Source organism: Sturnus vulgaris, chromosome Z (genome assembly GCF_052056855.1).
Source record: "Sturnus vulgaris isolate bStuVul1 chromosome Z, bStuVul1.hap1, whole genome shotgun sequence".
NCBI lineage: Eukaryota > Metazoa > Chordata > Aves > Passeriformes > Sturnidae > Sturnus > Sturnus vulgaris.
This window is the reverse complement of record NC_142283.1, coordinates 38156129-38182986: the sequence shown is the minus strand read 5'-3', so window position 1 is coordinate 38182986 and position 26858 is coordinate 38156129. Positions and strand designations below refer to the sequence as shown.

The window sequence follows — 26858 nt, the reverse complement described above, 5'->3', positions numbered from 1 at the left end:
CTAAAGTTAGGAGATTGATTTCTCATTCTAAATCAACCATTCTAAAATTAACACTAGAACTATTCTTCATTCTTTCCCTTCTAAATAATACTTATTGCTTATTTATGATGGCATATGAGAAGCAATAAAAATAAACAAGAAGACTAGACTGTCCAGACAATGACATGTTTACAACAAAAGGTTAACCAAATTGTTAATGCACTGCAGATGCACATCTGATCTTAAAACTAATATAGATGTTTTGGGCTATTGGTTTATAGAAATTTGACCAACTACCGTCTGGATCTGCGTTATAACACAGATGCTCATGCACATGCTTGGTGTATTTCATGCTAATTTCACTACACTGTTGATTCTGCAAGGAGAAACCAACCAGCTCTCCTCCTATATCCTGAAGTCACCTGAGAAATCTGAGTAAACCAAGGAAGGACTCAGACACACTCCACAGAAGAACTTCTGCAAACATCTCATTCTGCCACAAATCCAAATCACTTTGTCTCACTCCCTTCTATTGAGGTAGTTCTCCTCATCACACAGCAAAGAGGTATGTTCACCATTTGAATACTACTTCTACAGGACCACTGGTTTTCATAGACTCCTCCTTGAATATTCTCACCTTCTATCAATCCCACAGCCCCCACACATAATGCTTTCTCTTGGTTTTTTCCCCCTATTTCCCAGCTCCCCCTATTTTTATCTTACTTAGCACGGAGATCATGGATGCTGCTCTTTTTTCTCCTGTCACAATCCATCATTAACAACCAAAATAATGACCACTCCTGCAAGAAAAAATTTAAAAAGAAAGACGAAGAACAGTCCTTTTAACATAATATTACAGGGGTTGCAACATGGAGAACATTTGGTTCTTTTAAAAATCCTGGTTCATTTGCTAGCAAAGAAACAATTGGCAGATACATGAGATATATAAGCCAGGGGTACATGTTCTGAAGAAAATGTTGATTTCACTTACGTTAGCAATTGTAGCTGGAAGACACTCGGTGCTCTGCCTTTTCTTTTTAAAGCAGTTAACATCAAATCAGGAGGACAAAATGTCACTAATTTACTAATTTAATTAATGGAATTAACCAGATTTTCTGATTTAACATCTCACTTCTCTATCTTGAAAAATAACCTTGATTTTTTTTTATCTAAAGTGCAATAGATAGAGATCTCAGGTCATGCACAGCAGTCTCAATTTATTTTTTTTTTTTAATAAAGCCACTCTGTAAATAAGTGTATCTCTCGTGTCTAATTATCAGTCAAATATATTGCAAAGGAAGTATTTGTACTGAAACTAAGCACTTTAGGAAGAAAGCAGGCCATTATAAGCAGGATTGGAATCACAAACCAAACCTGTCTCAGGATAGAGCACCTGCATGACTGTAGGATAGCTCTTTGAAGAAGAAAGGAATCATTACCACATGCTCTGAGGCATGGTGGCCCAAAATCTCACATACCATGCAACAGTGTTTAATATTAAAGGAAACAGAGATCATTACAGTTCAAATGTAGTCTTGGCCTAAGTCAAACCTGATTTTCTAGATCTTTCAGCCTTACATTAACAATACTGTTCCTATGTTTAGAAGACTTATCCTCCTTATGAATTAGGAAGAGTTCTCAGATACACAAAACCAAAAGATGTTTCATCCAGAAAGATAAAGAAGAATAGCAACAGACTGCAGCATCAAAACCCAGGAGAGAAAATAGAAACAAAGAGGGTTTATTCCTCTATCTTTAAGTAAATCTTTGTTGGTTTATGGCACTTAATGACAGTAATAAAACTTTTAAAGGGATGTCATCTCCAGTACTCCTTGCCTTTATAGAAGAAAAGAAAGAAAAGAAAAAAGAAAAGAGAAAAGAAAAGAAAAGAAAAGAAAAGAAAAGAAAAGAAAAGAAAAGAAAAGAAAAGAAAAGAAAAGAAAAGAAAAGAAAAGAAAAGAAAAGAAAAGAAAAGAAAAGAAAAGAAAAGAAAAGAAAAGAAAAGAAAAGAAAAGAAAAGAAAAGAAACCCCACCCCACAACCTAGATTTAATAGTTCTGTTTGTAATTAACTCCCTGTTCAGCCAGTTTGGTAATAGTGCTAATAGTGTTTTGCTTGTACATATATGCTAGTTATTTCAGCTGGCCACAGTCACTTCCTCCATTTCTCTACTGTGTGCAGAGCTCTGCTTCATTAGATTTTCAAGGTGATATTTTAATAAAGAGATTTAAATATAATAGAGAGATTACAAACACAGCATCTAAGCTTTAGCTGGAGGCAAAATCGTGGCAGATGTGCCTCTGCCTAAGCATGCCACAGTAACCTCATGTAAACAACTTGTTTTGTCCCGTTGGAAACCAGACTTCCTGGAGAGCTGCTGTCCTCCTCCTTCCCACCTTCCACTGTCATGTAAATCCAGGAGGAACAACCCAGATGAGTTTCCACACAGACATTGAAAGACCTCCTTCGTCCAGGAGCACTACCACATCTCAATAGTTTTCCAGCCTTATGCGGAGGCAGAAACCACTAATTTTTTTGTCTAATGCTTTATTTTCCCAGGGATGCTTGTTTTTTGGTTGCTGGAGTTTTTTTTTCCTGAGGAAAAAATACTCAAAACATTTTCATAACAGAGCAAAGCTGCTTTCAGTTCTAACACTTCCACTCATGCTTGCCTCGTTCACCAATTTATACTGATCACGAATTTTATATTGCCCATTTAAACGTGTTTAAAACACAAATAGAGCACACTTTAAAATCAACAAAACAAATCTTGTTGAAGCTGGGAATTCTCAGTATGGGATACTCATAGAGTACCCTCATTTACACAATTATTTCTGTCTCCCTCAGTAAAGTCTCCTTTCTCTAACGAACTCGTAATGAAACAGTAGGCAGACTGCTTCTATTTGTTCTCTCTTCATTTAAGGATCCCAGGAAGCTGGGTGAATAGGACAGAGTGTGTACTTAATTTTATCCTGGCAGCCTGTAAGGATAATCCTATTCAATTTTATAATCCTCCTTCTGCAGTGTCAAACTTCAGCATGTATGCATCATATGGACCATAAAGACTGCTAACATTCTCCTTTCTTTACCCTTTTATGAAAAATTGTTAGTGATCTCTGTTTTGTAACGCTTACCACCAGAATAAAAGAAGCCGTAATTGTCTCAAATTTCTTTTGGAAAGCATCTGGTGTGGAAGTTACTCAATACGGATGTGTAACTGCAAGGGTCACAGAGGTGGGGAGGAAGGGACACTACATTTGGTTGACAAAAGGCGGGGTATTTATCCATTTCAGCTTGCATGTTGGTAACTGTATGATTCAGGATGTGTTATGGGGTAGTTGTATTCAAACCCGATCGAAGCAAGGAGTCTATTTAAGTCTCAGAGCCTTACAGCAGGAGTTCACATCCTGCAATGTATGAAGCCCAAATGTATGAGTTGCTCTGACCACCTGCTCCCAGAGGCAGACAAAAGCTGGGACACTCACAAAGGCAAGATTTTAGCTTGCATGTCCACTGCACAGCAAACAGACTCATTGCTCACACCGCATGCAAACAGCCTACCATCCTCAATCCATCAGATCCTACGCCAGGAAAGGAGTTACAGCAGGTTAAGTATTGCACTGCCACTGAAAGCTGTGCAACCAAAAGGTAGAAGTTCAGTACAGCTGTTTCAGTTGTCCAAAAATTCCAGTATACTTGCCGTATCAGGCACTACTCTCATTGCAGGAATCACAAGGAAGTGTAACTAAAAGCTATATTCACTGGGATTTTTCCTATATAAAAATATTGAAACACTGTGGTTAAGATCCCTGTCCAGGAACAAAGACATCAAAACACAGATTCAGCCTTTTCTTAGGCTGAATCCTACCCCAAAAAGTGATTGTGTGCAGAATTATAGCACAATATAAAGTCCATAATGGATTTTATTACTATTGTTCATTCCAATTTCATTCTGCTTGTACTGAGACAAGCTACAAAGTTAGACTGCCTTCAATAGAGAGGTACAAAATAATAATTCCAGTTTTCTAGAAACCCTGGTGTCCTGAATGTAAGGGACATGTGAAATTAGAATATCCTAAGAAGTCTAAAATATTTTTAAGCCATCATGTGTCATTCAATTACTAGTAGTTAATAACACTAATCTTCACAAACTTTGTGTCAGAAGTTAAAAAAACCCCATGCATTTCCTGTAGAGATGCTTCAGGTTTCTTTCAAATTTTACTGAAGCACTATGCAACCCTTTCATTAGCCAGTAAAGGCACGTACATTTTTCACATCCTTATTTACTTGTTTTATTGTAAAAGTAGGACATTACAATCAGAAATATCCATTGAAATACTGTTCTCCAATGATACTTGGAACATTTCTGCATGGCACAAAACAAGTGCCACCCTTTCTTTTGCTGATGCTAGCAGCATTGGTTTGGATAGTGCTATTTAGGTGAAGTACTTGCCCATAAACTATTGATCAGACATTTAAATACCTGCTTTTTATTGGCAATGAGGCCTAATAAAAGCACAATGCACTTCTGTAGAGAGAGGTATTCTCTGGACTGGAGATATGCTAGGATTTGTTCCAACTCAAGTCACTTTGAAAATGCACATTACTTTTAATTGCAAATAGTATTTTACAAAGATTCATTAGAACTATAAATATGCTATTACCTGATTCAAAATCAGATTAATTCCAAAACTTCTCTCCAGTAAATTAACCCCAAATCTCAATGTTTTCTTAGGTAGAGCTCCAGAGATGTTCTGTTAGACAAACTGCAAGAAGCTGAGATGAACAGCACAGCAGCAAAAAGCTACATTGTTCTGTCCATTCTCTCCTTCTACATTTGCTCCTGTTTGCACTTCCTGAGAGTCTAAACATACCTCAGTGCTTTAGAAATAAAAAGCCATTCAGATCCTTTCTCTGTGTAAACAGAAATAGCTATTCTCTATTTATTAAAGATTGCTTCAGTCAAAAGAAGAAACACTGAGGAAATCCCTGCTATCAGTATACAGCCATAGAGTACTACCTAAGGAATTCATTACTGAGAAAAAAAATGTGGTAATACTTCTCTTTTTGAAATGAAATGAATAGGGGATAAAGCACATATCTGCCATGTTTACAACACTCTGTGGGAAGAGCAGTGAGACTACTTCAACTTTCATTCTAGCAGTAGATAAAGAACCAGTAATCTGATTTCTTAATTCTAAGTCCACAGTAAATTTCTCCTACAGCATGCTACAAAAAATTGCCATATATTTATATATATATATTATTAGCCCCAAATAAAACTGCTCAATAACCTTTGACACGATTTTTTCTTATTTCAAATGTTATGTCAGAACACAAGCAAACAGAAGAAACAACCATTTAAATAATTAATGGTCCAGCTCCACAATTCATCGCTTTCAGAAGAACAGTCTCACTGGCATCAGCAGGACTGTCTACATCCTGGTATTTGGCTAAGCATGAAGAAGTAGGCAGTCAGCATACTGATGGGAGAATCCTTGGAAACCTCTCCTTATTCATCTTCTCAGAGCACCAGTGCAGAATCCCAAAATGCACTCAGAGTAAATCTCACTGAGCTTCAAAGAGATGTAAGCACTTGTGATCCACAAGTGTTTTACCAAGGAGTTGGAGAGGACTTGCCACCATTGATCATGTCAGCTCTGAAATTGCACCGAGGTTATCATGATGAATCTAGATGGTCCGTGCATATCTCCAATCTTTAGATTCATTAGAAAATAACCACAGAGTTATGTTTCATTTGTTAAGTGGCTGTTAGAAGACACTTCTGAATGCTTGCAGTCAGAATTTAGTTAGTAATTATCTAGGAGCACAGCTTTCATTTCTCACTTGTATTTTGGCATGACTTTCATAATATGTTAGGAGACCAATTATTATTACCCCTCAATACATGTTCTTGATCACCAGCTTAAGTAAAAACACACTACTGAAGTTCTCAAGAACTGTGAAATAATATGGGGAAGCTTTAATGTTCTTCTTTCTGTGTACAGAAGTTGATTACTACACAGACTTTTTTTTTGCTTTTGTCCTGAATATCACTGGCATGTCAGGTCTCTGTGCCTTGAGAAACTGGAAGTGATACCAGCATCCTCTCTGGATGGCACAACAATTTCACCTAAGACATCTCTTTAACTATTGAAGATGCAACCTTTGATAAAACTAGCCCTACAGCAACAGCCATACATCTGTACTGCCAGGTATGACCTTTCCCTGCATATGATGGCCAAACTACTACACTCCTTCACCCTTTCTCCTGAATGCCATAACTGCTGTCTGTCAGACTACACCGAATTTCCTTGTCAGTTAGAAGACTCACTAAAAGGCTATTTCTGAAGAGTGGAATGGTGTAATCTATGCTGCATATTAACCCACATTTGACCTTCCAAAGTGTATGCAGCTTACTAAACCTAGCCTAAGATCTGCAAGGCTTTGAAATGAGAGTATATATTTTCTCTGAAATGTCTTTATTTTTCAAATGAAAAAACAATTTCCAATTCCAGTAACGACAATAAAATATTTGTGGGGACAAGTTTCAATGTCATTTTACATATTAAAAAAAGAAAATGTAGTTTGAAATACTGCTTGGCTCCATTTGCAGGGTCAGGCCTAGATGAAACAGGGTGGAATATCCAACGCATGTTAGGCTGTTTTTTCAATACTCTTGGAAACTCAGCAACTTGCATATGTAATACAGCCCAAGCAATGACTGAATAAAGAATGACAAATAGCTTAGGATTTGTTATGACAACTTTGACATAATAGCACTGTGCAATTTTTTTTAACTATGCCTGACACAGCAACACTCTCAGGAAGAACAGCTGCTTAACTATTTCACCACAAACAGGACAGTGCGGTTGAGGATCATGACATCAGTCAACATCAACAACAGTTGCCAATTTTATTTGAGATACACAGAATAATTTATGTTTCAGCTGCAGTTTTCCGGATGGGGAACATGATCTGCGGACATGCGTGCTTAGATGGCCAAAGGCTTTGGAGTAAGCTGGTACTCCTAGTAAAGTCTAACTGAATCAAGAATTACTAATGGAGCTCTTAAGAAACTGGGATCTATCCAAAAAGTGAATTTCAATTTATATAATAAATCAGAGGTGTTACAGACATGCAACGATGTGCATGGCTTTTGAGCAGACATAATAAAAAGGTGATAATTATTTCCACTAATTTCTTTACAAAGATTTTCGAACTTAATTTTACCAAAACACAATATAGAAGGAAGGAAAACTCTCAAAATAAGAAGGAGCACAGAAGTCAAATGCTTTTCATGAACACAAAACTTTTTTACCCAATTGTTTTCAAACCACCATCAACTGACATTCAGTATTTTTCTCCACAATTAATTCTACTACCATGCTTCGGAAAATCTGACAAAATATCAATAATTAGATGCCAGCCACTTAGAGTTGTGTGAAACTTGGCGGTTTCACTTTGCAGGAGTGCAGGCAAATATTTTATTTGGTGTCAATCCACCATTTTCAGTTTGTGTTGATTTTTGAAAAAGTTCTAACAGGCAAATGAATAAGCAGTCAAAATTTCCACATTTTACCTGGTTTCACTTCATGACCGTACAAATAAAAAGGCATATCTTCATGAATCAACAACGGAACAAGTTAGATGTTCAAATTCAGAAAGAAATACAAGAAAATATCTATCGTATGGTTATGATGATTTACACCCAAACCCAAGGATCACGGAGGATATTAACCCTCTCTAGCACCATTTCTTTTTGTATTCTAAATTCGGTAAAGTTCTGCAAGAATGTGCATGTAGGATGCACATTATAGAGGCCCCAACTGAGAATAATAGAAGCAATAATTGGGGTTTTTTTAGGTTCTGCCAGCATTCTATATCATCACAGGCAAACTTTTTTCTTTCTACATGTTCCATCCACCTGCAAGTACCTTAGGACTGCGGCTCTTTGGATCATCACTGCTATTGTCAGTGTAACCAATTCCTCTCTATATCTGGCAAAAATCATGACTGATGCAACAGAAATGATAGCAGGGGGAGCTTGTTTTAAACAAGAGAAGTATGCCACAGAATTAATAACAATTGAAAAGGTCTGACTGTATTAAGATTTCTGCCAAAAACATATTCATTGCATTCTTCTACAGAGCAGTTAAAAGGAAAGAAGTCACAAATTCAAAGTAAATACAGGTACCACACATGGGAAGCTTTGAGGTAGAGAAAAAAGGCCAAAGAGATGAAAGCAAAGGACTAATGAAAAGGAAAAAGGAGACACGTAAAATCTGGTAGAAATAGATAAGACAGAACAATTTGAAAACCGAGATGCAGAAGGAAGATAATACAAATGAGGGAAGGAACTTTAGAATACAGATGAGAATGAAGAACAAATGGATTACAGATGGACTGCAGGAGAGATGATGAGACAGAGAAAAGAGAGGGAGCATGCAGGTATCTAATTACAGAACTTATTGAAGAGAACATAAAATTACAGATAGAGACAATAAAAATTTAAGAAATGATGGTTTAAGAAGAGGGAAATCTACAACCAGAAAGGTATTTATCCGGAAACAGGATAAATAATATCACTATTGTACAGGCTAAAGGCAGAATTAGGGTCTGAGAAATGTTATGAGAAGAGTATGAATAGGAAAATCGCTAAAAAACAAAACAAGATTAGGTACAGAGGTAGGACCCAAGATGCTATGAAAGAAAGAAGACCCTGGGAAAGGAACGGGAATGAAAAGCAGTAGATGAAACAGAGACTTGGATGGAGACCAGGTGCATGCAAGGTCACCTTACCAGTCCACCACAGGTACTGAAGGAGGCGAAGGAGCCCGGGTAGCGGAGGACAGCACCACTGTAGTAACAAGCTCTCTCAGGTTGTGACTGTGCAGCACTGGGTGGACTTTTGCCCTCACCCCCGAGCCGCTCTTCCACAGCAAAGCCAGGAGCCAGGAAGCGGCTGTCTCTCTTGAGCAGTAGGTAGAGTTCCCGAGCAAAAGCTGGGATCCTCAAGAGCACTTCATCTCCTTCCTCGGCTGGAGGCGGTGGTGGGGAGGACGGTGGTGTTGGCAACTGAGAGGCAGCACCAGACCCCTGGGGCAGAGGGGACCAGTGATAAAACTCCTGAGACTCATACTCATCCTCAGTGTCCTCTTCCTCTGCTGCCTCCCCTACAGCCTGCGCCTGCCCATCCAAGGAGGAGGAGACTGAACGCACCTCTCGGGAACTGCCAGCCATTGGGCTAGGTGTGACTGGGGCACTGAAAGTGCTGCTTCGGTTCCCACTACTGGGGTCGACATTGCAACCCCCACCACCACCACTGCCACCCGTCGGCTCCTGCTGTCCCGGGCTCCACAGTGCAGGGAAGACAATCTCCCACTCCTCAGTCTCTTCTGACGCATGGAGACCTGCGGGAAATCCAGCAGACACTTTAAATGAGTGGGGCATCAAAAATGAGACTGAGCAGCATCCAGTGCCTGCCAAAAAACTACCCTTTGCCCACCACAAGACAGTCCTTCTGACTCCTCGACCAACAAGCATGCTACACACGATACAGTGGCGTTCATCTGTCCCTTTCATCTTCTTACGCACAACAGAGGGACTAGCTGCTAGATGCGTCCGTGCCTGTTGATGCGTCTGGAACGCACCAAGGTCCTGCAGAACTGTGAGAAAGCCAGACCCCAAGCTGGGCAGAAGTTGTGTTTGCACCAGTAGCTGGGGATATTCTTCCTTTTGATCACCACCTCCATGAAAGGAAATTTGCATAAACCCTTCATCATTTAGAGAAAGCAACAAATTTTCCATAGCTTAAAAAAAAAAAATATCCGGGGGAAAACCTGAACAAATCCGAAAATTTCCACCTTCTTCTCAGCATGCTGTGCAAGACCCATTATGCCTCCCAAAGTTCGGCCAAATATACATACACTCACCCTATGGCTGCACGTACAAGTGGCAGTTGCATGCACATACTGTATCATGATCATTCTTATAATGAAACTGAATTAGAGTCACTAACTACTGATGTCCGCACATCCCACACACTCTACATCACAATACAACCAAAGTCCTGCATGCCAGCACTATGTTTACAAATACCTGAGTACATACAACCTCCTCTAGCCTGAGACAGGAAACAGTTTTATTTACACATCCATCTCACGCTCTAGGAACAGCACAGGCGGGAGAGATGACAGGGTTGCTTGTGGAAATCAGGTCTCGTACAGAGGAGCGCTGCGCAGTGCACCGTCACAGCCGAGGCGCGCATTATCCGATCACCCATCGGTGTCGGGGGGCGGGCGCGGTTAACAATGGCCAGGTACCGCCACCAGCCGCCGGCGGGGCGCGGAGGCCGCCCCGGGCTCGGCCCGTCCCGCGAAAGGCGCGCACTTACCTGCGCCGAGCCCGCTTGACAGCACGCACAGCTGGTAGAACACGCAGCAGACGCGGCTCAGGCGCATCCTCCCTCCCAGCGCCATCGGCTCCGCGCCCGCGGGACGCCGACTGGCAAGGCACGCAGGGCCGTGCCGAGTCGTGCCGGGCCGAGCAGGGAGTGCCGCGGGGCGCAGCCACCTGGGCACCCGCGGAGAAACTGCGGGAGAGCGCGAGTAGCGCGTCCCGGCGGGGCGGGCGGGCAGCACCGGCGGCGCGGGATGCGCAGCGCACGGCGGCCGGGCGCGCGTGTGTGTGTGTGTGTCTGTCTGTCTGTCTGTGTGTGCGGGTCCGCGTGTGTGCCTGCCTGTGTGTGCGTGTCTCTGTGTGCGTGTGGGCGCGGGCAGGCAGGAGCGCGGCCCGTGCGCGCACACAGCGCCCAGCGGCGGGCGGGCAGCTGCGCCCCGGCGGCAGCGACCGCGCTGCCCCCGCCCGCCGCTCGCCCCCACGGGGCGGGACGCGCCGGGCCCCGTCCCGTCCGGCCCCGCCCCGCCCCGCCCGGGCGGGCACCCGCCGCGGCCCCCCTCCCTTCGGCCCGCCGCCGGCCCGCGGGCAGGCGCCCGGGCGGGTCCGCCGGCAGCCGAGCCCCGGCCGCCGTCCCGGGAGACGGCGCTTCGCACCCCGCCCGCCCCTTCCCTCCCGTCCTGTCCGTGCGCCCCGGCCGCGGGAAGGGCTCCCCTCATCCCTGTGCCAGCACGGCGCTCGGCGGAGCCTTTGCCTAAATTCAGGGAGCAGCAGACACTGACCGCTTTTGCCTAGTTTTGTGTAATTTGAGTCTAAACTCCTTTTGCGCCCACCACGCGGCTCTCCATGGAAACCCATCACTTTCCACCCCGGCCCTTGTCAGCAGAGGAATGAGTAAATGAGGAGCTGAGCAAAAAGCTTTAGCTGCACATCTAGTATCAGCATGAACTGCAAAAGCAACAGGTAAACACGTCTCTCTAAAAGCCGGATTTTGTCGTAACTTCTGCTGCTTTACCTACTGTTGTTGGTGTCAAAGGTGATTGCTGTGCCTTAGGGGAAGGCAGAGCAATCCAGTGCGGTCAGGGAAGCCATCTGTTCCGTTAAGGGGAAGTTAAGAAGTTGCAAAAATTCTTTCTAGAAGTTAGTTGTGTAAAATAAAAAGCAAAACATACAAACAAACAGAAATCACGTGTTACAGCTCCAAATAAAAAACACGTTTAGACTACAGAAGCCAAAAGCAGCTGGCTTTTGGGCTCTGCTCTACTCAATAGCTGCTTAAAATGTAGGCTGTTTGGGTAGGTATTCTCAGCTGAATCCAAATAGTACTTTTGATTACTCGTTTCTTTTTTATAGGGGAAAAAGGTTATCATACACTGGTATTTTTCTCTCTTTTTTTTTTTTTTTTTCATTTCAGCCGACTAACACTAAGCAAAATAAGAGGGACTCAATGAAAACAAGATGAATTGAGTAGGAAGAGGGGAGTTTTTCAAGGCAGCAAACTGGTATTTCCCTGATAATTAGGTGACCTTAAAATGCATTTCAAGGGAAGCTTTGTTTTCCAAATAAATAGCAACATATGTACTAATTTACAGTGGAATTAGTTAATAGGCCAAATCCTGCAGCCTTTTCACAGCCACAACTCTCTTTACAGCTGATCAGGAAATGCTGCAAAATGTGGTTTATAAACTCCTGTGAAAATATTAGATACAAATTCTGATTTTTTTTTTGTTATAACAAATCAGAATGTTTTCTGGTATCAGGCAAGATGCAAAAATACACAGAGAGGACCTTTACTCTGCATACAGTTACATCACAAAATACATAAATGGATAACAAGTGGGAATAAAGTAAAAAGATATGGCATCTGAGTGAATTGCTGTAACTGTTTCCAATCTGCTGAAGTTGTTGGTCCCTTTGGACAAAATTCTACTTCTCTTATTCACATGTGTAATCTTACTGAAAAGACAAAAACACCGGTTTTGACAGCAAGGTAAGGAGAATCTGGTCTTTTCAATACAAACTGCAAAGGATAAAGACAGTTTGAAAAATGCCAACTGAGAAAGGCTTTAATATGTTTGACTTTATCACCAGCCAAAGAGAAAAGAACATTTCTAATAATTCTCCACAAAGGCAAACAACATCAACATGGAGCTGCAACAAATTTCTTTAGTTCATTTTATGTTTGGCTTTTTTTATCATTTCAATAGTTAAAGTAAAAATATAGGGGGAAGTTGTCTATATTTAAGTTTGGGGAAAGTGCACCATAAAATAGAGCCCCTACTGGTGTTCATTAGTTTTAACAAAGAGTCTGGTCATAGGTTAATGCTGGTAGATGATATTGTAGCCCACCATGTGCTAACTGTCGTCACTGTGAGACTAGTGCGGGGAAGCCTATGTCTAAGAGAATAAGAATTAAAGGGACAAAACAATTATTTCATGCCACAGTTAGTTTGCAAAGAGAATAATATTGTTATCCATATGTATTCTACAAAAGTCTGTTACCTTAATCACAAAGCCATTGCGACTCTGCAAAATTGTTTTTACTTTACCGAAGATACGGTACAGGAGGTGTTAGGAGCTATGCGTTTGTAAAATTGGACGAAATAGTATCTTCAAACTTGATACAAAGCAAAATGAAAGGAAACATTGTTTGCTCCAGTAAATTTTTAAAACTGCATTACCTATTTCAAAGGTTGAAGCCTTTCGGCATTTCAAGGGATTTGTGCAGAATCACAAATGTAAAGCATGTGTTAATTTGCAAAATATAACAATGATTCAGACCTCACTGACGTGAGAAAAAAAAAAAGTAACAGAAAATTAAGTAAAGAATATGTCCTTGTCAGTCCTTCCTGACTGGGATAAATCAGCCTAATTTTGTTGAAACCAATAGAAATTTGGCAATTTCCTTTTGTTTAGTCCTCCCTGGTGTTAAATTTACAAAGCTGTGCCATCACTCCCTTAAGGACTGTCAGGGCAAGTGTTCTCCCATACCCCGCCACAGGCTGACTTCCCATTTCTTCAGCATGCCAAGATCATTTATGATCACTGATACCAAAACACAGACATCTCAAGCCATCTTTTGAAGACATCAGTATGATTCTTCAACTTCCACACCCCTCACCCCACGATTTTATTTAAATCTGTGCTGCAGTTGCTGTCTTACCTTACAAAAGCAAGGGCCAAATCCCTGCTTCTCCAAGACACTCATTTCATTGGCTGTCTGTTAGGAGTGATTTATTTCTGAAGATTAAGGTAAGTATGGACAGACCATTCTATTGAATTCAAAATACCAGCTTCTGGCAATATAAACGCCATCATCAGCCAGTGACTTTCCTTGGTTTGTTTTTTCTCCTTAATCATCTGACTGTAAAAGCTTATACAAGTTCATACATACAAAAGTGTTTTAAGATTGCCTCAGCTTTGCAATATATACAAGATATAATTGTTAGTAATTGTTATCGAAAAAACACAAGCTTTTAATCCTCTTCACAAAGATATAGTTATTAATTATTTTTTCGTATGTTTTATATATAACTATTGATGATACCATTGATTTTTTGAAAAATCTTTCAGTATATTTGTTTCAGATTTTTACAACTTAAAAAAATATTCTGGATGAATGGAAAAAATCAATTCTGTTTTGAGTGGTACTTACTACATTAAGGCCACATATCATATGTCCACTGAGATTAGAAACAGAAACTCACATCTTCCTGTTTCTGGGGTGCTTTGCAAATGTTACCTCAGTGTAAATAAAATTGTTTCAAAGAAGATTGAACAAACGATCTTCTGATGTGCAAGATACATATGAACCAATGCTGCAAATTTTCTCCACCTAAGCATGAATGAAAGGAAGTTTTTTCCCTTTTAGAAAATGTTGCATTCACTATCTCTTCAACCGAACATTGTCTGTTAGCTCACAAACTCTGAATATTTAGTCTGTAATTCTATACTGCTATTTACATGCTCAACATGAAGGGTTTATTTAAAAGGTATGTATTTAAGACCACTTCAAACAAATTCTCTTTTGCGGCTCTTACTGCAGGGCAAATCTTACAGTTGCATCTGAACTCAGTAGCACATCAGATGACCTGCTGAGTAAGATATGTGTCAAACTGTTGTGAGCTTCATACCTCCACTGGTTTAAAGTGCATCAACTTTAAAAGGGCAAAGTTAAGCCCATAGCAGCTCAACGTCATTATGCCACACCACTACTTCCTACGATTCAGTTGAATTTAGTAAATTCAACTGAATTTTCTAAATGCTGCAAAATTTACTCCTAAGTTGTTGCCTACTTCTCAAAGTCATATTGATCAATTTGTAGATAGTATTAGCTAAATTAGTATATGCTGTCGACACACTAGTTATCCTTATTTATTAAGAATGCTTGGCCAAGTCACCACTTAATTAGATTAGGCTTTCTCAGCTCTTTTATTATATCCTTTTAATTTAGTGATTCCTTTTTCAGAAAAAAAAATATATATATGCTTGTTTACATTTTGACAGAAAGCTGAGCCTGTATAATGGAAGGTAGTAAAGTACTCTACTCAAGCTGAAACCACTTTCAAGACAGCAATGCTGTCTTCAAACAGTTTGTGTGAACCTGAGTCCCACACAACTTCCCAACCTAAAGTTTTCCCTTGAAGTGGAGCTTCCTGAGATTTCTTAACTGGATCATCTAAGAAGCCAATATGTCACCTGATCAATTATGGGGAAGAGGCTACTTCAGAATGATCAACAACTAGTTCCCATTTTTGGAACATCTTAAAAGGGCAAGGCTTCAAATTTGAAACCTGCAAGTCATCTCTTTGAGAAAAAAAATTGTTAATTTCCAAAAATAACAGAATCATTTAGTTTGAAAAAGACCTCTGAGATTATCAAATCAAACCTTTGCCTTTGGAGAGTATAGAAAAGATGCTATAGCAGAGGCTACTATGGAGAATATGGAGAACATATGGAGAATTATTCACAATGTTGATTAACATTGTGTGTTTTTTCTTGACAATTATATTTTAAAATAACACAATGATCCTCTTTTAGAATATATCTTTAAAATAAAAATAGTTTCGAACTGCAGTATAATTTATAAATGTATATGAGCACATGGAAACATTACCTACTGAAAAAAGTAATAATGGAAAATACCCTTAAAAAGGGCTTAATGGACACAAATTTTCAGAGTAGAGGGAAGTCTTTCCCAAAAATAAAGATAATGAAACTTAACTCCTTTTCTGAACTGTAAGAACAGGTTAGAAGAGCAAAGAAATTTTTCATCACCAGAAATGGTGGAAATGCTTCCTGTAGGAAAATTATCTCATTTTTAACGTTGGTATTAAAAAAAACAAAACAAAACCAAAAACAAACAAACAAAAAAAAAAAAACAAAAAAAAAACAAAACAAAACAAACAAACAAAAAAAAAACAAAAAAAAAAAAAAAAAACAACAACAACAAAAAAAAAAAAAAAAAAAAAACAAAAAAAAACCCCAAAACAAAACAAAAACAAAAAAACATCAAATCCCAAGAACATAAAACCTCTTCTAATTCATATCAGAAACAAAATTGGGGAATTTGAAAAACAAAAACAAAAACAAAAACAAAACCAACCAAAAAAAACCCCAAAACAAAACAAAAACAAAAAAACATCAAATCCCAAGAACATAAAACCTCTTCTAATTCATATCAGAAACAAAATTGGGGAATTTGAAAAGGTGACTTCACACTCTCTCTGCCCACACATCCCCCTGCATTTAAAGGAGGTGGGGACAGCAGGCAGAAATACAAGCCTTATAGGAAAAGAAAGTTTTTGACAGGAACTACAAAAGTCTGGGACTGATAACAAAACTAAGTATTTAAGATAAAACCAGAATTATTGGTAACTACATTATTTTATTAATGAATGTTAGGTAGATGTCTGCTATGTTTAAATTAGTAAGTTTAAAATATTCAATAAGCCAGTTATCCCAGCGCTACTAGTAAGCCAGCCTGTTTCAGAATTTATTCAGGTTTTATGCAGAAAAATGGACCAATCATGTCAAGTGAGGTTACATACTTTCCATTTCTTCCCTATACAGTTTAGATACCAAGTGGTATTACCACCATAATCTATTTACAGCATTTTCTCTTCTGTTAAAAAAGTATCAAACCCCCTACTTTTTTGGTCAAGGAATCAGTATAACTCAGAAGGCTATAAACTTGAAAAAATAATGAAGAATATAGAACTGGGAATGATCATATGAAAGGCAGTGTGGGCAAATATGGTATGACATGAAATATGGTTTCAAGAGATGTTTAAAAAAACTGAATAAATTCTAGAGTTTCAGACAGTTAAACTGCAGTTTATCAGTATAGATGTGTTATCATTTTTATTATGTAACAGGTTTTTTTATTATGCTACTAACTCACACTGAGAAAAAGAAGACAACAGGGAGGAGTATGGATCCAAGATCAGGAAAAGCCAAGTGTGGAAGTCATTGACAACTGATTAAGGAAATGAAGTCAAGTGAAACAAGAGAGATTCCACTTCAAAAGCTGTAAGTAAATCAAAGGAAGCAGTCCATGCAGCAAGGTAATTTTCTTGCTGTTTTGTAAGGTGAGGCATACAAATAGCCTTGCTTTCTGAAACACATCTTTCTTTCTATGTAGGTTTAAAGAAAGCATTCACTAACAGAGCTAAACAAAGACAATAACTAATTTCTAGATATTGGCCTTCAGCTTCTTACCTATCTGCAAGCACTGAAGGTGTCATGAAGCCTTAGAAATGAATTTAACTAGTCTCCCAGTCATTACTCATTTAGATGACAGTGTGAATATCCTATTTGCACTTTCTCTTGCCACAGGAGAGAAAGACTTCATTATAGCTACCAGATAAAAAGCAAATATTGTAGAAATGATTTACTTTCTCCTATCTAAAGGATTTATTCATAAGAACTGCTGTGTGGTAGCCTGCAGAACAGGCTGCCTTGCTCTTTTAGCCCCTGTAACTGGGAAACCTATTAAGACCACATGAGTTGTCAGAGCATACGGTATGTTACATACCGTATGAGTACTGTCCACAGACACTCGCTTTGAAGGCAGGCCAATGGCAAACAGTGGCACCAGGAGACCAGCTGAAATATAGAGAAATCAAGGTGACAGCACATAAAACACAAGTTGTGCAAGACCTCTGTTAAACAGGCAAAAAGCCAAGAACACATGGCTAAAGGGTTTCCAAGCTACACTCTAGAAGTCTTTTGCTTGAACAGAGATGGAAAAAAAAATACTAGCATCATATGAGATGTTCTAAGTTTTGCTTAATAATTCTTCATCTCTACTTCACTCTCTCTCACATTATGCTGAGACGGATAATAATAAAAGTGCAAAAATTAGTGTATTTAAGCAAGGTCAGACAGTAGAAATAAACAGATTGACAAGCCACAAAATGGTAATTGTGTCCCTGGCCAAAACCAGGAAAAACTCAACGGAGAGCTCTTCCACTGTGGAAGAAACATCCGTTTCTGTTTCCAGAGCTCTGTGAAGATTAAATGTGCTATATATCATTACTACCTAAAAAGTTCAGTTATCCAGTAAAATACTATGTATTGTCAGAAAACTTTGGGATTACTTATAAATACTTTTTCTGAACCAGCTTATGTAAATCTGGTCCATGATTGCTCCTGAATTTTCTCACAGTGTAAAAGCTTGTAGACCAAGGATTTTACCTTCATGTCTAAATATCCATGTGAGCCTTATTCATGTCCAATATGAAGGAAACACATTTCTATGTATTCAAAGTAAAAACTACTGTATGTCACCTGAGATGATACTATATTGCTGGAAAAAAACAGAAGGAATGGTTATCCTGCTAAAAACGACTAGCAGTTGTTCTGATAATAATACAAGAAATAGTTTTCTTATGAGTAGAAATATTTCTGACAGAATATCCAAGTAATTGTTTATTACTAATCCACTTACATTGTACATAACCCTACTTTTAGAGGTCCTACTATCATAGCCTTTTTACAGTTTGAATTTACTTACATTACGGAAAGATACAAAAGCATATTTTCATGTTAATTTTTGGTGAAAAAAGCACATAGACTCAAACTAGTCATCTGTTAAAAGCTACACAAGTTACGTTTAAAGTTATGTCCATGTTTCTATGATCTCTCACTTCCAAGCTGGTGTCCGAGATAGCAGAACCAGTTATTTTAACATTTATGCTAGGTAAGATAATATCAACCCAAGATATTATAAATTCACTAATTTCTTAAGCAAGTAAGATCATGTGCACTTTTCCCTTCCCATCTCCCACCTGAATTTTGATGTGAAGGAAAGGAGAGGAGCAGGCTCTAGAGGCATATTATTAGGGATGGCTGATTTAACGAGATCTCTGTCAGTGTGACAGTTTTTTGAGAAAATGAAAGTGGTTTAATCTTTTGCACAAACCTTTTGTACAAATTTTTCATAAATACAATCAGAAGATGGGTTTAAAGGGAAAACAGCATATTTTAAACAAAAGCTATCCTGCCTCTGCTGCCAAAAGGAAAAAAAAGAATATACTTTAACACATAGCAGTTATCCGGAAAAGGTAAATACTTGCAGAATACAGATCAGAGAATGTTGGTGGGGGTTTTTTTGCTTCAGGAAACCTGTGTTTGGTATTTGCACTTTGGTGCCAAAGCAGCACCTCCTGTTTCATTCTAAATGTAGCAGGATTTCTTTGTACTTTACTTATCCCCTCATTCATCAGTCTGCACATATTAGAAGAAAGTCCTCCTTTGATCTTTGGAAATAAAGACATCTCTTCTGGAAAACTATTTCAGATTCAGAAAGGAGCCAAAGAAATAATTTTTGCAAAGTAGTGAAGAAACCTGGATGTGGGCGGAGAGATGGAGGCTTTAAAATGCAATCTGCGAGGTGCTAAGAGGGGTCCTTGGCCTGGTTAAATAGCTAGCTGCTTTGTAACCAATTGTTCTAGCACAGAAAGCCTCGTACTAATTCAGGCTGGAGGCTGTGAAGGCAAAAACTTTCACAGGCAGGACTATTTAATCAAAATCCTAAATTCAGCTTTAAACCATTGGTTACTCAGATTTAGCTTAGTTCTGACAAGGAAGATTAATGTAGTTGTTATATATATGATAGCTATTGCTTGTATTTCACAGTCTATGTAAAAGCATCATTGTTACTGTCTATTTTCCACTTGATCTTTATAAGAAGGTAGACTATTTTTGATTCCTTCATGACTTGAGGTCATGAAAGTTAGAGTGCCTTAAGGAACATATGTAGTTTCACAAGCTAGGAGAACCATACAGTTTTTGTTCTCTTTTAATACCACTTCTAGAGAGCAAGAGATGGCACAGCAAAACCGAACATGGATATAGCTTGATTGGAAGAAATTATGTGGGAATTGGCCAAATAAAAAGCTCTACCTATAACTGTCCCTCCTGACCTATGAAATGGCTATCTCAGTAGTAGAAATGCCCCAAATAAGCAAGTTGTTTCTCCTCTTCTCCATTTTGGCCAGTAAAAAGATAGTGAGAATGACCACTGCTTCGTTCAGAAGAGGGAATTGTTTAGAGGGCAAAATCTTCTCCTGCTTTTAGGCACTGCAGAACACACTGAACTAAACTGTTAAGTATTTAGTCCACAAAACGTCAGCTGCACTTGTTGAACAAGCAAAGCACAAATGTGCAGTTCAAATGTGGCTGGCAGTGGAGTGTCATCTGGCCCATCTTAACACATCATAATTTTTCCCAACTTATGCTTCTTCTTTTTTAAAATACTTTCCACTACATGAAATCTATTCTGATAAGAAGTGTGATTCACAAATACAAGCAAAAGTGATAAATGAATGAGGAGACAGCTAAAAATAGAAAGAAAGGAGGAAAAAGGAAGGAAAAAAAGAAAAAAAAGGAAAAAAGTGAGACACGTCCTTGTCGGTTAATAGTTTTGAGTACTGCAAGGTTCCCGTGGTGTTTCTAGCATATCAGTTTTCAACTTGAGGGTGCTCCTGCTTTAGTAAACTACAGAGCTTTGCAAAAGTTCTGACTATTTTAAGGCGTTTAGGACATTATGTCAAACTTCCGCATGTTCTTTTCTAAAGAAAAGTTTCTCTTTAAAGAAATTATTCTCACTTCCAACTTTCAAATTATTAATTTAAAATTCCTAACATCAATCAGTAGGTTGCATTGCTTATATTCCTAATATCCATCAGTGGTTTGTCTAATTTGAGAATAATAATTGCTGTCATTTTTTCTAGACAAATAGATATGCCCATCATAGAAGATCAGCATTAGATAATAAAGTTCTAGGTGTCTTGGGGCTTGACCTTGAAAAGAATTATCTCCTTTTGTTTCACTGAGTATTCAGATGTAAATTGTGTGTTTTAATAGCTCAGTGGAGACAGTCATATATTAAAGAGATTGCTTATTTTCTGTTCCTCAGAGCTTCAGGGTGACATTGGTTGAAGTCGTTATCTTTTATTAACCTGTTAATTTTTGCTATGTCTTCAAGAAAAGATTTTGTTAGATATTTATTTAATTTATATGATTAAGAAAAGTAAGTAAAGCAGCAAGCAAATGGTTATTGTAAGAAATTATACTGCATCATATAAAATATATTTTAATTAATGCAAATCATAAAGGGCATATATATAATGAAGATAAGTAAAAACCCTCTTTAAGAAAGCAAATGCCATCAATTAAGCAGTGGTGCAGTCGAGTTTCCCAGTGCAATAAATGCATTTTCAATTCAGCAAAAAGTGAAAGTTCAATTAAATCTATTTTTTATAAGAACAAGTGTCATAGAAGTATTAGTTACAAAATTCTTAAGAAGCATTACCAATTTTATATACAGTGAAAAAGAATCATCTGTCTTTTTTGGTGGTAACATAGTTATGTCTTTTAAGCCCACTTGACATTTTCACGAGAGACTGAATATTTTGAAGTTATTTTCAGGTATCTTTTCAAGATAAGAGTGTTTTCTCCTAACCCTTATGTCTGGAATGACAGTCATGTTCCTGCATTGAATAAATATCTTTCAAAATATCTTTGATCCCCAGAATATCTAGCCTTAACTTCTGAGAAAACATCTATGTGAAGCAACGTGTTTTAAGAAAACAGGGAGAAAAGCAGTCATAGAGCCACTTCAGAGGACAAGCTGGATAAAATGACGGAGAATAACTGAACTCTGCTAGAGGGAGCTCTGCAGCTACATATTTACTTAAGTGAACTTAAAACAATTTGCAGGCTACCTACTGTTGTAGACAAAGTTAGTCGAAACTTGGAGCTAGCAGCTTAAACAGTAGTAATAGCTAGAGCAGACGGAGCCTGTAGATCATGGCACATGATCCACAGCAACCAGATTTCAACGTGCCAAACAGCAAACCACAGGATCAGCCAAAGCAGACTTAACAGGATGTGGTATCATATAAGATGATGACCACTTAATGGCCTCTTAGTAAAAACAAAAAAACAAAAACAAACAAAACCAAATCAAACCAGTGGAAAATCAAGGAGATCCTGGATCCTAATATGACTATGGATCAAACCTGTCCCTTGAGGAGGGGACAGGGAACTTAGATGCTAAAAGCATAATTGCCCAGCAATTTCCTTGTTTGCAGTCCATCATCAGAAGCACCCAGCTTGAGCTTCAGCAACTCAGCTTGTTAACAAAAACAGCTTTCACCTTATTGATTCAGTGGAGAACCGGTGTTGGGTCCTATTATGGTGGCTGGTATATGTAATTCCCATACCACTACACAGAATTATGAAAAATTAACTTGAACTTGAAATACCATCATAATGTTGCATGTTGTCCTGAGCACAACATCTAGGTTGTAATGATCTGTAAAGCATTAGGCTTTGCTTTCAAAATTATTTTTTCAATCAAATCAACTGCTCTTAACAGCAGTATCTTAAAATGGTAGTTCTGTTACGGATTCAAGAATGCAGATAATGTTTAATAAAAAGATACAAACTTATTTTTGTATTTTCAAGCCTAAATGTAAATAGAGAACATGCTTTTGCACAGGAAATGCAGTGAAAAGCCTGATACTGTGTTAGGCAAAACATTCGTTGCTTTTAGGGTAGAACCAGAAAAAGCATATGAGCTCTGATAAAGTTACGATTTTTACTTGTATGGTTTAAGCTGGTCAAGAATTCCACTCCTTTTCGCTTTTAGGACCGTAAATTAGAGTCAAATTGTCTTGGTGCATTTCTTCTGCTCATTCCTTGGAAAGTCTACTTCTTATCCACTGTTCAATTTGCTGCTTCCATACAGCTGTACTGCCGCAACCTCTCGGCGTCTGCTTTGCATTAACAGGCCCTGGCTTTGCTAGCAGTCAAGGCAGCACTAAATTCTCTTGTGTGAAGCAGCCTCACTACAAAACCTGCGTGAGGCAAGAAAATGTTCTGACATTTTACCACACTAAATGTTCTAGCCACTAAATTGTGCTGCTAGCAGAGCTTGTTAAGGCTTGTTTCAGAGGGCTGTATGCTACACGGCAGTGCTATGCACAGAGGTGGCCCCTAAATGAAAGAAAGTACAAACTAAAAAAGTGCTTTAAGACATCTTTTTTTTCTCACAAATGGAGAGATGTTAGTGCTTTTGCTTTTAGTTTATCTCATTACTGTCTGAATCTCCCTCCCATATACATATTACTGAGTAGAAGATAGAGCTAAGTGTTAAAAATTAGAGGAAAAACCCTGACTATTACAATATATTAGTGACAGGCTTTAGCTTCCTACGCTGTACTTACAAGTAAACTTTACTGTAAAACTTCATTGAATGCAACATATCAAATGGTTCCAGGAAGAGTTTATTCCAATGAATGAGAGAGCATATGAATGAGCAGTTGTAGGTAAATGAAAGGACAGCATGATCGAATTTTTCCCCCATAAAAATGGGAAAATACAGAAATTCTAATTTAGAAATTATTTAAATAGAGTATTTTTGCAAAGAATATGTTGTTAAAAATATCACAGAAAAAGATCAAAATAACCAGCTGAAAAAATGGCCTCTTGGGTCTAAGCGTCTTAACAGATGGTTTCTATTAAACTTCTATTGCTTCTTCAAGAAGAACGGCTTTAATGTCTACTACAGTTTTATTATTATTATTATTTTGAGAACATACCTACAGTATTTTAGACATATAATATAAGGGCAAAAGTATGCCAAAAATCTGACAGAAGCATTTCTTACAGCCTTAACGTCTATGCTTTTTTCTGCTGCTGATTTAGGTCACGTTTTCATTTACTTTCGACTACTGTTGGACCTGATGAACGATTTTGTTCAACAGGAGGCTCTTTCACCACAGTTCAGTTTCTTTTCAATGTTTTCTCATGCTTTTCTTCAACAGCATATTCAAAGGAAAATAATTTTAAAATATTTTGTTTCCTTGGATTTTAAAAAGCATGAGTATTTAGGATGTACAAGAAGGCATCCAGCAACCCTTATGGAAACTTGTTGACGTAGAGTTTGGTCCTGATCCCAGACAAGAAAACTCTCATGACTTTAAATCCTTTGTAAGCATAAGAAATAACTATGTAATGTACTTATCTTGTATTATTTCATAGGAAGTGTGTTCCAAAATGACTAAGTGATGTAAGTCAGTATTGGTACATTGTATTCCAGGACAATATACCATTTCTTCTTCTAGAATAAATACTATACAAAAGCAAAGATACATAGAAATATGGTAGATTTTAATATATTCAAAAGACCAGTAAAAACAAGACAGTGAGGTGAAAAAATGTAGTGCACAGAGCACTCTTTGATTTCCCCTATTTTGCTGTTACAGTCAAATTAAGATCTGTAACTAGGGCTTCCCAGTAACTCTGAGTGATTCTAGGTATTAGCTGGAATTAACTGTATATAAACTTCCATAATTTTTATTTCAGAGTGTTCTCTGCCTATGTATGATTTCCCATAGTTTTCAGATTCAGCATTAGGAAATATTATGGTGAATCTCCTCAGCAGATTCTGTATTCATAAGCTAGAGTGATGGCTATCCACATGGGTCTTTTATTGTGACATCTTGATTCTTCCAAATGGCCTTCAATTTCAATTGAATATGAAATGGCAGGTACTATATTTTTAGTAAATCTCTCTCTGTTTAATAGGCAACAAATAAATAGAATTAATTTCGGAAAAGATGAGACTACAGACTAAAATTTTTAAATAGAGTGTAATAGTTCCACAGAGAGCACAAAATCTAATACCTAAAACATTATTCACCTGTTTCTCTAATGTTCTCACCTTATCGAGTCTAACTGCAGGCAAATATAACGATCTCACCAAATATCCACCAGCAAAAATGTCATAGATAATACTAGCATTACCCTTTTTGGGAATAGTTAATGACACTCATGTGAAAGGAACTCAAACGAATTTCATTGGCATCTATTTTTCTGGTTTTCCCAGCCACAGGATTATGCAATCAAGAATAGAAAATAAATGTGCCAACAGAGTGCAGGCATATTTTCATGAGCCACAGTCTGGAGGGAAGCGAAATGTTTGCTGGAGGGGTCAGGTTCTCAGGATCTCTAGCAACGGCTATAAAACTTAACATCATCACCATCCTTTTGTTCTGATGTATTTACATTTTCCTCTGTGTCCTTCTAACTTTCTATCTCTTCCCATCACGGTGAAAGGAAGTGAGTCTGGTCTCAGCCATGACTTACTTAGACTACTGAGCAGTTTCATTTCTCCTTTGCACTTCTCCATAGAAAGTGGAACAACCTTCCTGCTCTCCACTGCAGTGTCCATCACCAAAGGGATTAAAGTAAGCATTTAAGACAGAATTTGTTATTGCTGTCCTTTAATCTCTTTGGTTCATCGGTAGAGCTACAGCCTGCAAAACACGTGGATACATTGTGGGTGTGTATTCAATAGCAAAAATAAATTGTGTAGTTTCAGTGTGAAAATCTAGGAACAGGTACAAACTTATAGCTGTATGTGAAAGTAAAAGTGCTGGAGCAGGTGACAGTCAGAAACAATTCACTCTTTTTATGATAGATATATGTCTGAATTAATTGAACAGTAGCACATTAAATGGTAACATAGTAAGATCACAGTAACTCTCTCTTACTCTCCAAAATATGGACAAGTACATACAGTCTGGAGGAAGAAAAAGTACAAAAGAAAACAATAAATCTTTGTGCTATGGATAGGTTACTTACAAGAGACCACTAAAAGCCCCCAATATGACATCAAAACTACTGAGTCACTCAGCTCCACATGGGAGTTTCTAAAAAAGACAGGGAGAGAATGCATAATGTTGAGAATAAAAACAAAATAGCCAAAGGGTATCTTTAAAAACTATGGAAAATCAATGTATCAGAAAAAACAATAGAGTATTTGTTCTTTCAGGGACAATGCAACTTATGGAACTTATGGAAGCTGTCAAGTCTAATGGAATTTTCAAAGATTAAACCACAGCAAAAAAAAACCAAAATCAAAACTAATTTAAGAGTCTGGAAGCCACAGAACTAAAATAGAAAATTAGATTCTTACTTAAAGCTGGAAATAAAATAGCAGATAGAATGAAAACTATTGCTAGCTCTCTAGCAGTAAAGATTACTTCTATTTAGCCCTGCAGATGGTAGACTTTTTCATTAGTTTCAGTAGCTGTGGAGCTGTGGGATCAAGCACTGATGTTCACTATCCAAAAGCCCAGGCAATTCATGGGACGAAAATTAGGAAAGTGGTACTGAATGAAAGAGAGGAGCAAAAGTTTGATTAAATGAAAAACAGAAAGTTCTGAGACTGAGACTCTGAACAAGGTTGGTTTTGTGCCCACGTGGCGGTTCCAGACTTTTATGTGCTTGGACATCTAGCGAGACTTCTGTGACATCTGTGTCTTCTGAGCTCTTTATTTATTTATTTGCTTTTTTTTTTAATAGAGTGGGTCAACTGTAGTCAGACCTGGTCTAGCTTCTTTCCATGGCAGGGGGTTGAAAATGGATGATTGTAAGGTCCCTTCCAAACCCATGCCATTCTGTGGTTCTATTACTATGATTCTATGACACTATGATTTTATGAAATAGACTTTATCTCAGTGACCAATTAATTGCATTTCTGTCCTGGAAAACCTTCTGTATCCCTTTACATGAATGTATCATTCTTTTCATTCACTGCTATCACCTGGAAGCTAATATTGCATCATATTTCTCCATAGTTTTCTGAAATTAAAAGCTTAGTTTTACAACAGCAAGTGACAAGAATGTGTTGCACCTAGATCACCTATTTTCATATACCAGTGTCTACCTGAATTCTGGAACTTGCTGTTATCTACAAAACTGATTCATGCGGGAGAAAGTTGGATTTGAAGTTATTTTATCTTGGAGATTTATAATCTTTCTATACCAAAGTTGTTTTGCTTCATGCAGTGGTTTTGCATTCTGTTTGGTGTCAATGAAAGCTCATGTTTTTCAACTTCGGGTGACAAGAAGGTGTGTTTAGAAAGATCCAATTTTCATTTAATCAACAATAGCGAATGTGT

At 38.2% G+C, this 26858-nt stretch overlaps 1 protein-coding gene and 1 long non-coding RNA gene across 5 annotated transcripts in view; one reads left to right on the top strand and one right to left on the bottom strand.

The window, feature by feature from the left end:
* The window catches only part of ADAMTS19 (ADAM metallopeptidase with thrombospondin type 1 motif 19), a 128277-nt gene extending 117773 nt beyond the window's left edge, over positions 1–10504 (bottom strand). Inside the window, exons 1-2 of one of the 3 annotated variants that reach the window (XM_088156597.1) lie at positions 10376–10504; positions 8782–9392 (exon numbers count right to left, since the gene is read on the bottom strand). In XM_088156597.1, coding sequence (XP_088012723.1) covers positions 8782–9392; positions 10376–10460 — 696 coding nt within the window. In that variant the 5' untranslated portion in view covers positions 10461–10504. Of the gene's footprint in view, positions 1–8781; positions 10081–10375 lie in introns of those variants that run through there. The other 2 variants (XM_088156596.1, XM_088156595.1) reach the window with 2 other exon arrangements.
* Positions 10505–11111: 607 nt separating this feature from the next.
* The window catches only part of LOC148219807 (uncharacterized), an 88668-nt gene continuing 72921 nt past the window's right edge, over positions 11112–26858 (top strand). For both annotated transcript variants that reach the window (XR_015799496.1, XR_015799497.1), the window contains exons 1-2: positions 11112–11340; positions 16755–16908. This is a non-coding gene — a long non-coding RNA (uncharacterized LOC148219807). The remainder of the gene's footprint in view (positions 11341–16754; positions 16909–26858) is intronic.